This window comes from Siphateles boraxobius, unplaced genomic scaffold, assembly GCF_051911475.1.
Source record: "Siphateles boraxobius isolate OS27281-9 unplaced genomic scaffold, OSU_SipBor_1 35, whole genome shotgun sequence".
In the NCBI taxonomy this organism is placed as follows: Eukaryota; Metazoa; Chordata; class Actinopteri; order Cypriniformes; family Leuciscidae; genus Siphateles; species Siphateles boraxobius.
In genome coordinates, this window is record NW_027508975.1 from 2,209,484 (window position 1) to 2,224,981 (window position 15,498).

Below are 15,498 nucleotides of genomic sequence, written 5' to 3' on the forward strand. Positions count from 1 at the left end.
TTCACACCCTCCCTTACCTGAGTGGTTGCTAAGGTAAACCAAATACAGACACACACTGACAAGATTATAAACTTTCAGAATCAATCATACAATCATAAACCCGAGAAAGAGAACATTAAACTGTTCTCACAAAAAATAAACAGCAAAAACTTCAAAGAATTCGAACAAAACTTCCCCATACCGGCGTAAAAGTCTGGCAGAATGAGGATGTTTAAGGCTTTTCCTTTTCAAGGTGGGGCACAATCCTCCGGCTTTCTCCACCCCTGCACCATCTACACTTCCATGCATGTGAATTATGCACTTACTCATACATACAAATGCAATCAAGCAATCATTATGGCCTCACAAAGAACGTAATGTATTACTTCTAAGATATCTTGATGCCACAGATCAAATTGTACTTTTTTCTCACTTAAAAGTTAATTTATTAATTAAATATATTAACCTGAAGTCTATTTACATTGACATGCATAGGTCGTTCCAAATGGGGGATTCCATTCCTTTAGGATCTGAAACATTAATTAAATCTCTCTGTCTCTCTCTCTCTCTATATATATATATGTATACGAGAGAGAGAGAGAGAGAGAGAGAGAGAGAGAGAGAGAGAGAGAGAGAGAGAGAGAGAGAGAGTAAATGCCAATTAAACAAATTAAACACTAAACCAATTTTTTAAAAGAGAATCACTTTAATCAATTTAATTAAAAAAAATCATTGTAGCAGTTATACAAGATACACAAATTTAAGATAAAATAGTAAATAAAAAACTATATTTATGAAATTCATTTTTAAATAAAGTTATGTAAAAATGGTTCACACAAAGTCTTCTTGATAGTAGTGCTGTCAAATCAATTAATTGCATCTAACATAAAAGTTTGTGTTTATATATGTGTATTAAACACACACACACACACACACACACACACACACACACACACACACACACACACACACACACACACACACACACACACACACACACACACACACACACACACACACACACACACACACACACACAGGCTATATTTTATACAACATTTTGTTAGTTGTTTTGACAGCACTAAAATGCAGCCTAATAATATCCACAATAAAATCTAAATATATGTATATGAAGAATATAGTCAATATTTATAATCATATTAACATTTATTGAAATAGACGATGGGGAATAGATCTTTGTTTTTAGGGAAAATTCCTTTTAATAAGCTTTTTAATATTGTTTTAGTTTAAGTCAGTTTACATGTGCACAGAAACTTGTTTTGATGTGAGCTTAGATGGAAAAAGGGAGCTTTAAAACATTCATTATGAATGAATAATTAATCTTCTATACTATAGTAGCCTATACCATCTATGGCAGACATACACAACTCTCAACAGAGTGATCATGACCTGTGTGCGCCTTTGCTTTGTCCCATGAGCAACAATCCACCATCTGTCTGTCTGTGGAAAGAGGAAGAGAAGGAAGAGATAGGAAGAGAATGAAAGAGAAGGGAGAGCTGGGATATGGAGTGCGTTTGTAAAACTCCACGGGGCAAATTTTTTGTTCGTGTCGCCGGTTATGGAAATTTACAAACTCAAACAAAGCCTGCAGTAAAAACCGTCGTTGTAGCTTATAGTTGTCAGTTTGATTGTATCTGTAGCTGTAGGTGAGCGCTGACGCTGGCGATGGTTGGGAGGAGTTTCACAACTGAAAGGGTTAAGCCGTTCATTACGAACCGACCCTTGTGTTTTCTTATCGGCGCCGAGACGTTCGAGCGGGCAGGACTCGGCCGAGCGCGAACAGGTTTCGCCAGGGCTGCTTTTCGCCTTCAAGCTCAATAGCATTGGGTGGGGTTTCCACCGACACCAGGAATGTATCGCGGATGCGTTCGCTGAACAGGGGGATAAAATAACCGACTTTTTAGGAACGGAAAAAAAGTTTATTCATCAGCGACTGCAAGTAACTTCAACCGTAAAGGTAAGAGCGAGTTCGAAAGTCTCAACTTACGAGCGCGAAAGTCTCAAGTTTATGAAACAGAAGAGAGTCATAAAGTGTTGAAGAGCTGTTGAGAGTTGACAGTGCAGAAACTTTGTATGGCAACTATCTTCAAGCTTGCTTCAAAAGTTTTTATTCTTAAAGGTTTTTTGCCTTTTAATCTGAAACAGATACGAAATGGTTAACTATTCCAGCCTATTTGAAAGACCTTGAAGCATTAAACAATTGAGTAGCTAGCTTATTATATCATTTGTTTGAACAGTCATTTTGGAGGTGATGGAGTGAAGCTTTGACATCTTTGCGTGGACATGATCATTTCATCATTTATGAACAGTTATATGAACACGGTAAATGTTCTTAAAAACAACGAAATATCAGTATTTTTTGAGAGTAAGTCTACTATTGATCTTTGAAATGGTGCACAGAATTTTTCCTTTGTTATCATGTAGGACTTTGGTTAGGGATTGGTTCAGGATGTCATCTCCTTACATTGTCTTAAAACATTGCACAACTAGAAATATTAAATTATCAATCTGTATTTTGTACTTGCACTGATTCTTTTTGTGGGTGAGGCCCAGGTAAACCTCACCATAAACAAACATGTGCATTTCTATTATTGCCATAATTCATAATGTCATACACATGGTTGAGCTTGAGTTATGATGATTTGACATTTTATTTTTTCACTTGTTGAAACACGAAGCTCTGTAGGAAATTTCTAAAAGGGTGTTGTTAGTTGATTACTGGCAGACTAAATCTAACAGAAACTGGCTTACTGTTGGCACATTATAATAATTATTGGATGTTTTTAGGGAAGAAATGTTTTAGGGAAATCTTGCATGGTTTCCATTGGGCTGTGATGAAAATATCTAAAACCTGTTGATGGACGAAAGTTAAAGTAGCCATGTAAAATGTAAAAAATAATACAATGGTTACAGTGTTGGACAGGAATTAAGAAAACTAGATGTTGTAATGTGATTTTGAAGAGCATGTCCGGATTAGGGATGCACCTATATTATTGATGATACCTATAAAACAATAATTATTTTCATGTTATGGCCAACAAATGATAAATGGCTGAAATTCTCTTCTATTTTGTCTAAAAGTAAAAATAAAACACTAAAAACAGTTGTTCTAAATACAAGAGAATTTAGGCATCACAACATTATAATGCACAGTATGAAAAATGGATATTCACTTTGAGATTTGCTCAAGATTACATGCAACAGTGTTATTTAATTATTAGGGTTTATAAAGATTAACTGTAAGTGAGAATTAGATAATGGCAAAGGTCTAAATGTAAAAACAAATGATTATTCAACTTTGGCTGATACCAATACATTTAATAAAATCTTTAATGTCAGCTAATAACCACTATGATACTAATATATTGTGCGTCTAGTCAGGATAACCAAAGAAATAGCTTGAACTGTCCTTTTAAGCATCCAAAAAAATGTTTATATAGACACATTCAGTATTTCTGAAGTGTTCTTCATTTGAAAATCATATGCAATTTGTTGCAGCTGTAAATATAACAGAAATTCTCTATGAGCCGAATATTACAATCTTCATAAAAGAGTCAAGGGTTCATTATGAAAATTATTTGGCCATGCAAAAATCTCTTTATGCTTGCTGAAAATAATTTCAAAAACTAAACTATACTGAAATAATGACTGCCCGTTATATGTCAGTCTCTCTGCCTGTTGTTAAAGGGATAGTTCACCCAAAAATGAGAATTTTGTACGTGCAGACATACATAATCTCTAAAAGTAAAACTGACGCATATGTAACTGTTAACACTTGCAGTGTAGACCCACAGGTATAACGTTTCTCTGTTGTGGTTCAATGTAATTTCATAACATCATCTATTTTTTCACATTTGGCCATCCATTTGCGAAACCAATACAATCTGAATTATTATTAGAAGTCAGTCATTAGGTTTAAATTTAGTAGAGTAGAGTGAAGCAGTGCAGTGTGGATGGATCCACTCCAACATGATTTACTGGTCTGGGTGTTGACTCTCTTAAGGAAACATGCTGACAGCACAGGTTTCAGATTAGCTGAAAAAATTTATTATGATGATAATCAAGGCAAGTCATGAGTAGATGCATTTTTCTTTTTGGCATCACATAACATTCCTGTTAACAAATTTTATGAATCTCGTGTACATATGGGAGTACAACATATAATAAACATGTTATGAATTAGCCTTAACATGTCTTGGTTAATTTATGACCTGCTCAAAGTCTGATTCTAACTTGCATAGTTAACGCAGCGAGTCTCTTTCACAAGAGCATCAGCTAAACACTCCCTTCTTTGATTCAGTCACATGTGTCTTCAGTTTTTCCCTTTCTGTTTATGTCTTTTCGCTTCCCCTCTTGCCCACAATGAGTCACTCGCCAACAGGCTGACACCATTTCCATGGTGATGTCTAAAATACAAACAAGTGGCCACAACCTTCAGAAACTTTCATACTGTGGCCTAACCTAGCTTAGGGGTCATTGTCTGAAGGCCTCAGAACAGATAGGAATTTCTTGTGTACATAATGAGTCAAGCATTGTTTTTCGGCAGGTCGATCCTAACTAGCACGCTGCATGCACTTTTTTTTGTTTTGTTGTTTTTTGGTTGCATTAATATTTCATAATACACTTCTAGTCTTTTGACTGAATCATGAACTGAGTTGTACAACAACATAATATTGGCTTGACATGCAGAATTTGTGCTTCCTGGATCCTGTTGTATCATAGTGCATATGGTAAATTATAAAACTGTTATTTCCTATTTGTTAACGTTGCCTAGTAGTAGGCAGACGTTGCTTTACAGCAAACATGTTTGTGCTAAAATTTTAAATTTTCTGCAATAATATTGGATAGAATAGTGTAATAGAAATAAAATAGTTTCCAGATGCTCTGATTAGATTATTCCACGTGCTTATTTATTGAAAAATGTTGTTTCTTAGGTTGTTTTCCCTGCTCCACCATGGCCCACCGCTCCCAGAGTTCTTCAGTGGGAGACAACCCCCTGGATCCCAATTATTTGCGTCCGCATTACCGGGAAGAGTATCGCATGGCTATTGATGCCCTGGTGGAGGAGGACACTGAGGGCTACTACAACTTTTTACAAAGCGCTAATGTATTTGACTTTCTATCAAGGTCAGAGATTGAGCATATTAAAAGCACTATACATTCACCACAGTGTGCTGGAAATGTACCAGAACTGCCATATCGAGAAATAGATGAGGATGGGTCTTCTGACACATACTGGCCACTGCATTCTGACTTGGATGCACCGGGACTAGACCTTGGCTGGCCTCTGCAGCAACACTGTTTTGTGGGACCCACAGAGGTCACAATTATGGTAAACCCTGGTGACCCCGAACAGCCCAGCATTAAGGAGCAGGCACGCCGACTCATCAAAAATGCTCATCAGGTTAGTGATTTCTAATTTATAAATAACATCAGGCTGGATTTTCCTAGGTAAAAAAAACATGTTTAAAATGATGAACACTTGTGAAACATATGAAATGAATACTATGACCAGCCAAGTAATACTCATTTTATGTTGGTTATTGCACATAGAATAAAATGATTATAGCAGGCAGGCTGCAAATAGGGCATTTTTGCTATGGCTTCAGTAAATGAAAACATTTCAGTGTTGATCATGATATCGCTGTCACTGATATTGGCCAGCGCAACATAAAAATGAGTGCACCTTTTGAAAACATAAATCATACAAATTTTGTGCCATAATTGCATGTCATGTTAAATCAGATTTAGACATCAACAATTGGTTCTTTAGGAAAAAGCTATGCTTTTTTAAATTTCTTTCTTACAAACAAACTTTAGTAAAAGTGCAAAAAAGCTAGTATCTTGTAACTTGACTAGTTTTAACAGTCGAGGTGATTCCTTATTGCTATTTTTTTTCTTTTTTCTCTTTCTAACAGGTCATTGCAGTGGTGATGGATATTTTCACAGATATTGATATATTTTCTGATCTTCTGGATGCTACAGCACGTCATGTGCCTGTCTATATCTTGCTGGATGAACAAAATGCCCATCATTTTGTTAACATGGTGACAAGCTGTAAAGTTAACCTGGATATGATCCATGTAAGTTTAGCTGATCTCAACTAGCCTAAGTTTTAATTAAAATCTTAAGAAAATACAGGCTTAATGGTGACTTCATTGGTTACAGATGATGCGGGTAAGGACAGTAGCAGGCATTACCTATTTCTGCCGCTCAGGGAAATCATTTAAAGGTCAAGTGATGGACCGCTTTCTTCTGACAGACTGCAGAGCAGTGATCAGTGGAAATTACAGGTGAGCTCAGTGACATTTGAATGCAGATAAGAATTATTCTCTGTATTGTATGACATTCTAAATGTTTCTTTATCTCTTTTTCCAGCTTTATGTGGTCTTTTGAAAAGATCCACCGCTGCATCGCCCATTTGTTCCTCGGAGAACTAGTTTCCACTTTTGATGAGGAGTTTCGTATTTTGTTTGCTCAGTCTCAGCCTCTTGTTGTTGAAAATGCCCTTGTACCCATGCCACAAGATAGTTACCTTGGCAGCCAGTTTGGCTTTAAAAGGACTCAGTCACTAAGGAATCCCAGAGGATTTCCTCGCCAGCCTGAACTAACTGGTTACCCATACGGGGATCGTCTTGAGTCTTTACTACCTTTTCGGAGGGATGACCCATTCCGCCATACGCTTGAACCAAGTGCAGGTCCTATGCAGGTCTCAAAATATGCAACACAGCAGTTCAGGATGCAACAGTCATTCTTGGATCAAGGTCGTTCAATGATGGCGTCCCAGCAGCTGGAAATGAACGCCTTTAAGAGGCATAGCTATGCAGAGGGAACCCACGAGACCTACTCCTCTTCCCGGCAGTACATGAAAAAGCGTGTAATGAACAACTTGGAGGAGAAGGAATCACATTACCAGCGAGAACATCATTACTATCAGAGCGAGGGCATGGGACCTGATTCTGAGCGCGGGCCATATGACCGTCTTAACTATGGCACGTACCAGACAGATCAACTGTCTGATTCTGGATATCCCCCTGAACTTGAAGCACCAGGAAATATGAATGTTTTATCCTCTGATGACCTTAAAAGTGATTCAGAAAAACAATATTACGCAGGAGGGGGGCGCTATGGTCCACAAACCCACAAACGGCCCGCTGCGGGCCACTCATATGCCTGCCAGAGTTCGCCAACTCAGCCGCATCCTCCAGACCCGAAGCAGTTGTTCTCCTCTGGAGAGCAGGTACGCCAGTCCCAGGACCCCAGTGTGAAGCAGGGATTGCGGAGCTGGAGAATCAACTCTTATCTCAGCACTTATGAAGATACAGGAGACGAGGGCCTGCATCAGCCCATGGGACCTGATGCTTTTGATGAGCCACATCAACAACCTGACAGCAGACTTTATAGCTCAGAGGGGAAAGGCCTTAATTTTCCCAATAGAGAGCGTCCAAATATCCCAACTAAGCCAAACCTTGACTTGCGACCGCGCTTTGGTAAACCCATAATCCAAGATAGGAATCAGGTAAAAGATATTCTCTCTGACCTGGGTCCCACAAGTACTGATACATTAAAGCCAGCTATTTCAGCTTCATCACTATCATCTTCAACAGACAATGAGAAGGAAGCAGAACCAAGGGAAATCAGCATTACCAAGCACGAGTCTTTCCGATCTCGAATTAACCCAATGCTGCAAAGGAGCTCAAGACTACGGTCCTCTTTAATCTTCAGCTCCTCAAAGCTGGAGCAACACAGTTCCTCACAAGCTAAGTCTGGTGGGGATTTACAAGAGGAGAGAGATGAGAGTGAACCTATTCGATACTCATCCATTGTAGCAGAGATTCTCGAGAAGAGGAGATCACTGTCAAGAGAGCCATTTGATTGGAATAAGCATAAAAAAGCAGATGAAAAAGATGTTAAAAACGCATCAACAGGAGACCTGACTACGATCAAAGACTCCAAAGAGGAGCCCATCAAAGAAAAGGAGAAACCTGAAAAGGAGAAACCTGACGACCCTGAACCTAAGGACAACAAAGTTACACAGCCAACCAAGCCTTCGACATCTCAGCAAACAACTTCTTCCCTAAACGTGAATGATCCAGCAAGCCGACTTCAGTATTTCAAAGATCTGCAAGAAAAGAGGAAGACCTCAAAATCAGAGTTAGATTTGGTTAAAAGTAGAGAAGCAGCCATAAAAAAGCCAGACCTCTCTGATACAGCAACCAAACTTCCAAATGTGCTTGTTTCTTCAGAGGAGTCCACTGTAAAGACACAAGAACCCTCATATACATTATCAGATCCTGTAACACAGCACCTGGCATTCACACCAAATCCCAAACCTCCTGAAGTCTGTGTGGATAGGCCACACATAAACAGCAAATCTCTGACAGAGAGCACAGCTGATGCAGCAAAGAAAGAGCCCGCTAAGGAACCAACTAAGTCACTCCGGCCTTTCCCTTCACCGAAGTTTTTAAAACCATTCAAAAGCTCTCAGTCCTCTCATCGTCGCATCTCATGCGGTGACGAGATTCTGACAGATGCGACAGATGCTGAAAAGAGCGAGCTTAAGAAGTCCCGCAGCCTCAGCTCATCGGGCATGTCCCGCACAGAGTCCAAAGAAAGCCTGAGCTCCATAAACCTTGGGAGCTCTGATGGCAAAGATACAAAGGCCCTTGACTTCCTCAAGAAACAAACGCAGAGGCTGAAGGGTTTCCTAGGGACAAAGGGAGAAAAGAAGCACTCAGGAGTGTCCAACTCTCAAGAGGACAAGTCAATGAAAACAGTCCCTGAGGTGCAAGAGGATGCCTCAGACAAAGAGAAACCTTCTGAATCCAAATCATCTTTAACCACAGTAGAGACCAACAAGCCCAATGCTAAATCGACTCAATCACGCTATCAGTCCTCTACCTCGAATGTAATATTCAGCAGCAACCTCAGGGATGATACCAAGGTGATCCTTGAGCAAATCTCAGCAAATAGCCAGAAGAATAGACAGCAGAATGAGGAGTCTGGGAAAAGCGAGGGGAGCAAGAAAGATGACGTTTCCAATTCAACCTTACAGGTTCAACCGAACCGGTTCGGCCGAACTCCAGTCAACCCACAGGAGAGGGACAATCTGCTGAAGAGAATAGAGAGCATGCGCAAAGAAAAGAAAGTCTACAGTCGCTTTGAGGTACTTTTTCGTAACCAAGAAGAGTGTTGCTGGGAACAGGGAAATAAAGAGAAGGCAGAGCAAGTCTGACTACATTAATCACATGAGATTCTTGTACAATATTTGTAATGAATTTTGTGAAATGTATCAATTCTAAAAAAAAGCATTTAATGTAGCATTTAGTGTCTAGTTATATTTATTGACGAATTGTCTTTTTCCTTTTACGTTGTTTATTTATTATTTGCCTTTACATTCTCTTGTGGTATGCATAGAATATACAAATCTCTAAATTTCAACATTAAAAATTCAGTGTCGTTATTTCCCATTTCATGCAGCCTTTCATCTATTTATGTTTTCATTTATGATAGAAATAAATGGAATAGACTATCACAGAATCTCCTGTACTATTTTGTTTCATTCACATATGTCACTCTACTTCAACAGATGGGGAATAACCTGGGATAACAAATCTTGGAGGAAGGGGCCAATGTTCCTCACAGAGAACTGTAAAGAGAACCTGCAACTGAACAAAAAAATGTACCAAACATCCCCAATACTGCTGTGAACTGACAGAGAAGCAAGTGAGTCGCTTCAGATAAAAGCGTCTGCTAAATGACTAGTAACCTAAATGGCCCATGGATCTCATAAACACCACGAAAATAGCACAAGCTCAAATATGAGGAGTCTTGCTGCAGCAGGAGAAATATTCCTTGCTCTGTGCCAATCTGAGCCCACAGATGATTCACTTTGCCCTTATAAGGCATCAGGGCATACCTCAACAGTAAACGCACACAATCCCTGCAGGATAGAGAATCACAAAATGAGACCAAAGGAGGGTTTGAACGTCAAGAGGCGTTTCTCAGCTTTTTCTTTTTCTACTGGACCTTTTAGTTCCTTGTAGTGCATATATATGCCATTTTCAGCTCTGGTAAAGGATATTAACATGTCAGGGCAGATTGTGAGATATGCTACTCTAAAGGGACTAAAACACACCCTCGTTAAAGTACACCACACAAACACCCCAGGACACGTCATGCTGAAATGATGCTTTGGTGGTGACTGTGCCAATGGATCACAGGCATAAAGGAAAACGGAGATGGTTGGTAGACAACGCTTTTGAAGGCAAATAACACTGAAACTGAAAATGTCAACAACAAAAATGACTGGAAAGTATGTAAGGGATGTATGAAAATGAAAGGAGGCTTATTCATTCCTTTTTTCTTCTATTTAAACGGTGCTGTCAAGGAAGTGGATTGAAAGCTGAGAAAGTGATTTGGGGAAGTTGAATGAATTTTAATCAAGATTTTGCAGTATAATAGCTGCAGACCTACTACACATGTACATTCCTGCATGAACCGTGTTGTCAGGATAATCTGTAAAATATTAGGTTGATAAAGATGTTCTCAGGACTGGGCTTTGACCTGTATTTTGTCAATGCAAAATGATATTAAGATAGAATGGTATTACTGAACACCAAAGAATTCCCAAAGTGCCCTGCTGGATGTGTCATAGGACTGATTTATCGAAACTGGAAGTTGATCTAATGAGGAATATCGGATCGAGGAGTTTGAATTTGATAGAGTGTCATCGATACAGTTTTTGTAAATAAATACAAATCTTGGGGAATTTAGGCTTGTTAACAAACTTTTTTATTGTGTCTAATAAATTCTGAATAAATGGTTTAGAAACGTTTATATTCTAGGTATGGGTATGATTTGATTGAGGTTTATATCAGTATTTGTACCTTTTTTTATGGTATAACACAGCAACAGTACATATGGCAACAAGTTAAAATAGAAGAATAGAACACAATGGAAAAAACGCTTCTCTAACTTTTCCGTCTGCTGCAAAATTAGCATTTGTTGGAATACAGTAGGGACTCAACTCAAGTTTGCAAAATGTGTGAGACACTCATGGTGCTTTTTCATAAGTGTCCATATTTATCTCTGCATGCTGGGTGTGGTTTAACCCGTCCAGCAGCTTGGTCAACTGCTCCAGCTTCTGTTGCTCTGTAGGGATAGACACAAAAACACACAGGAAAGTATCAGATTACTCTGAGGATGAAGTTGGTCTCTTGTTTAAGGATGCTGAGAGCTCAGTTTTAGGTCTTGAGGACACTTGTGTATGACGTTATTCTACTGTGCAATCATATCCTTGCAAGTCATCTTACTATACTATCTTTATTCAGCCCAAATAGTCTGAGTAGCATGCTAATACAGTAGTGGCCAAAAGTGATGTCTGGCCTGGAAAATTGACATCTTCACCCTTTGTAAAATATTATTAAAATTTTAGTATAGGATATTGTGTAGTTGTGCTTGGAATCAATTGTTTTATTTGTGATAACACGATGAAACATGCCAAATTGTACAGACATCATTTTTGGCCAGGCTGTCAAACAAAGAATTTATGAACATGCAAAAACAAGCGAGAAATGCTTTAAAATGCTGCAAATCGCACACGCAAACTTGACTGTGCTAGTCATGAAGGTGTGGATGCGCTCTTCCCTAAGTGCTAAAACACGGGCGTACAAAGAATTCACAACATTCTTTTAATTTGCAGTAGTATTCTCATTATAATTTTAAGTAGCCGATATGACAGACTCGTGCTGCACGTTGCACTGAACTGTGTTTTCCTTTTTGAAGTGATTCCAATCATATTTCAAGCAATTTAAAACCATCATGGCGAACAGTGCGCATAAAATAAAATAACCTGTAGCTGGCCTTTTTTGCTAAATAATTTGCCAGATAAATACCTTAACCAAGTTTAGCGTTTTGTTCCTCCTTCATATTTAAAAATATATATATATATAGATTTTCCTTATATTTTGATGGTTCATTTGAACTTGTAGGGTTATTTAAAGCACATATCCCCACCAGACATTACTTTTGGCCACTACTGTATGCTATTCTGCCTTGTGGACTGGCCAAATGAGTCATTTCGGAAAAATGACTGGATTAATTTGACTTCAATGTCTGAATGAAACCAGAAAGCATCAAATGTCACACTGAACACACTGGTCATACTGGAGACAGCCATAAAACTTAAGCAATGGAACAAAATGAACAAAACGTACCAGCCTTCAGCAGCTGCTCAGTGGTGTATTCTGCAGACTGTATTTCTGCTGGAAGTCTTTGTGGAGTCTGGAAAAAGAAAAGAAAATGGAACGTAAAATGCTACCATTCTGTAATTAATAAAGCCGTTTACATTTTACAAGTAGCAGGGTTCCCACACCTTGGTTAACTTCAAATTCAAGGACCTTTCAAGGACTCTCCAGATCCAATACCCTCAAATTCAAGGACTTAATTTGGGGACACATTTATTGTGTCCAACATCAACAGCAAACGTTGAGGTACCATCGTAGTACTAGTTTCATGCGCGCGTGAATGTCATGGCAATGTACAACACAAAGTACCTCATGCGGGAAACACTTAACGTAACACGTAAATTCGCGTAACTAACGTAAATCAAGAAAGGTAGAATCCATAGGCCACGAAGTGTTGGCAAAATAACACATTAGCGGACCGGAGGGAATGATATGGAATTTTTTCCCAGAAAACTTCTTGAACAAAATAAATTCAAGCACTTTCAAGGACCTGTATCCATGTACGTTTATTTTCAAAAACTTTCCAGGGCCTTGAAATTTTTTTTTTCAGGTTCACAAACTTTCAAGGATTTCAAGGACTCGTGGGAACCCTGAAGTAGAGAAAGCTTATTTGTTTTTATTTTAATATCCATTCTATTGGACCACTTACAAAGACAGTAGACAGGTTTTTATGCTGCTCCATCAGCTGATGAAGCTGATTCTCAAACTTCATTCTAAAATAAATTAGATTAAAATTTAAAATTAAAATTTGTTTCAATATACAATACGCTCTTTAATTTTACAATTGTTAATCCTGATACCATCAGTAACGGCTGCTGAACTAGTAGGTTTTCGCATTTCATTAAGAATATGGGCATTACAATACAATGCAAAAATGTACAGTATGTTAATTTCGAAGAATTTGTGACAGCATCTCATATCTAATTCTGATATCTAAAGAGATAGTAATGATTAAATGCGAGGAGGAGTTTCTATTCGCTGTTATAAACAGTGAGTCATACCGAATCTTTCTGTGCTTTAGTTTCGTCTCCTGGATCTGAAAGCAGTACTGCTTTACCAGTTCCTCTTTCTGTTGGTTCTGCTCAAGCTGCCTACAGAGATACAAGTTAGACTTTAAATCAGATATAAAGATGACACCCGGTACATCTCACAAACATTTCTGTGTAAACAAATTATGCTCTCAACGTCATCCTATTTTTAATACGATTTGTGTACTGGTATTGAGTGAATACACACCCTGTACGAGACCAAAGCTCAATGTTTAGGTGACTCATGTTGTGTTTTACACCTGAGCAGTTTCCGTATGGTGTGCAGTAATTCAGAGCTTAAATACCCATGAGTGTTATTTGGATATCTACCTTTGTGCCTCTAGCTGGATGTCCTCACATTTGAGCTGCATAGATCTATTTAACTCTATATGAAAAGAACATTTGTAGTAACACTGTAAATATATCTGATAACAAGGCTTAAATGTAACTTATTGGTGATTTCATGTACAGTAATGATCATTCTATTTGTGTAGTTCTATACAGTGTTATATAAATGCAAATCCCTCAGTATTTGGTTTTAGACGAGCACCTTCCTTTTCATTTAATGTTCCCTCCAACTGTAAGGCTTCGGCAGTTACTGTAACAAAACAAAACAAAAACAAAACTCATTTGAATGAATAGTAAAGTATAATTCATAGTCATTTGCCATTTAAAAGAATAGTTCACCCAAAAATGAAATTCTGTCATCATTTACCAACCATCATGTGTTTCCAAACCTGTATTAATTTCTTTCTTGTGTTTAACGCACATAAATATATTTGTTGAGGAATGTTGGTAACCAGACAGATAGCCATTGATTCCATAGTAACTATTTTCCTACTATGGAAGTCAAGAGCTACCTTCAACTGTTTGATTACCATCATTCTTTAAAATATCTTCTTTTGTGTTCAACAGAACAAAGAAACTCATACAGGTTTGGAACAACTTGAGGTGGAGTAAGAAATGACAACATTTTCATTTTTGGGTGTACTATTCACCCAAAAATGTAATGCTAGCATACATACAGGTATCTTCCTCCTCCTTTCTAGCACATATAAAGAGTATGGTTTCCTTCACCTCATCTTCAAGGCTTTTCTTGGCTGAAATCAATATATGGGTGTTAATTTTTTGCTTTTTAAAAAGTGCTAATTTACAGTCTAAAGATGTAAATTGGCAATTTACCCTGTTGCAGATTCCTGAGTTTGATTAACAGCTCCACTGGTCTCGGTTCTGTTCGCTGGCCTATAAAACAATACCAAATGTTATGTAAGAAATACAAAGGCATTAACTCCCATTGAGTGGACAAACATTAAAGATCTGGCGTATGGGAGAGGCCTTCTCTATGGGAAAAACTTACAGAAGTCACGAAACAAAGACAAACTCGTCGGTTTAGTGAAATGATTTTTTAATTAACTATACATTGTTTAAAATGAGATGTAATCGAAAATAATGAATATAATAGCTCGTCAGTGATTCATGTCATACCTGGGCTTTTTGGTGTCTTTATAATATCTTCAATGCTGAATGATGACTCTGTACAAAAAAATATTTAGCAAGCTGCGATACTCGAAAATCAAACTCAACCTGCTTAAAGTAAGATGACTAGTCAACACCTCTACACAAAAACAAACAATTGAACAAAACAACCACCCACCAAGTATCAGACTCATTACGACGCCAGTTATGTATTAAATACAACGAAATATCTCTAAATGTGTAAAGTAATAAATATGTTAATGAGAATGTATTTTCTTGTTGTCAGTTGGAATATCTGATGTTTTTCGCGCACTTTCCAACCGCTGTTCACGCGCAGCTGTCTTTTGAATAATCGTATTGAGTATTCTCGTAAAAACTTAAACCACGTCTATATAACATATGTATATAAAATTATGAATTAAACTTAATTTCATTAATTTATTTAAATGTATATCAATATTGGTTTATCAACATATAGAGGGATCACAGAGCTCTAGCATTCTCTGCCTCTAGTCAAACTCTTTTGTGAATAGGTAATTTGGCGCCATCATCTGGTAAAGCATGGGATTACAAGCAGCGTGAATTAGGAATAAGAATGAATAGGCAAATTACAAGTCTTTTCTTGAATCCTTTTGCTACTCGTTTTAATGCAAAACTACTGTTCGCTTAAGCAAGTGTTGGTTCAGACTACTAAGGGATTTGTTTAAACTAAAAAAACACTTTATTTTACAGTATCTTTGTTGCAC

General features: G+C 37.9%; 3 protein-coding genes across 3 annotated transcripts in view; 2 read left to right on the plus strand and 1 right to left on the minus strand.

Annotated features, from left to right (window-relative positions):
• The window catches only part of ppt1 (palmitoyl-protein thioesterase 1 (ceroid-lipofuscinosis, neuronal 1, infantile)), a 356,601-nt gene that overhangs the window by 42,125 nt on the left and 298,978 nt on the right, over positions 1-15,498 (plus strand). The gene's annotated exons all lie outside the window — the stretch shown is intronic.
• On the plus strand, positions 1,362-10,837 carry fam83hb (family with sequence similarity 83 member Hb). Its single transcript, XM_077195777.1, has 6 exons — positions 1,362-1,957; positions 4,935-5,404; positions 5,919-6,083; positions 6,169-6,293; positions 6,379-9,166; positions 9,590-10,837. The coding sequence occupies exons 2-6, from the start codon at positions 4,955-4,957 to the stop codon at positions 9,608-9,610; spliced, it is 3,549 nt and encodes a 1,182-aa protein (XP_077051892.1). The 5' UTR covers positions 1,362-1,957; positions 4,935-4,954; the 3' UTR covers positions 9,611-10,837.
• Positions 10,934-15,076, minus strand: LOC143702232 (synaptonemal complex central element protein 1). Its single transcript, XM_077195779.1, has 10 exons — positions 14,931-15,076; positions 14,762-14,809; positions 14,459-14,518; positions 14,302-14,376; positions 13,827-13,874; positions 13,607-13,661; positions 13,250-13,339; positions 12,898-12,961; positions 12,219-12,285; positions 10,934-11,154 (listed from the first exon to the last, which is right to left on the minus strand). The coding sequence occupies exons 1-10, from the start codon at positions 14,944-14,946 to the stop codon at positions 11,057-11,059; spliced, it is 621 nt and encodes a 206-aa protein (XP_077051894.1). The 5' UTR covers positions 14,947-15,076; the 3' UTR covers positions 10,934-11,056.

What these genes read in the sequence shown, in the direction of transcription:
- fam83hb (XM_077195777.1), top strand. Translation starts at nt 4,955, where the DNA reads ATGGCCCACCGCTCCCAGAGTTCTTCAGTGGGAGACAACCCCCTGGAT. An exon ending in TCATCAAAAATGCTCATCAG is followed by an intron (nt 5,405 to 5,918) that starts GTTAGTGATTTC and finishes TCTTTCTAACAG; the next exon opens with GTCATTGCAGTGGTGATGGA. An exon ending in GTGATCAGTGGAAATTACAG is followed by an intron (nt 6,294 to 6,378) that starts GTGAGCTCAGTG and finishes CTCTTTTTCCAG; the next exon opens with CTTTATGTGGTCTTTTGAAA.
- LOC143702232 (XM_077195779.1), bottom strand. An exon ending in AAAGACACCAAAAAGCCCAG is followed by an intron (nt 14,519 to 14,761) that starts GTATGACATGAA and finishes ATTGTTTTATAG; the next exon opens with GCCAGCGAACAGAACCGAGA. An exon ending in AAAACCTGTCTACTGTCTTT is followed by an intron (nt 12,286 to 12,897) that starts GTAAGTGGTCCA and finishes TTCTTTTTCCAG; the next exon opens with ACTCCACAAAGACTTCCAGC.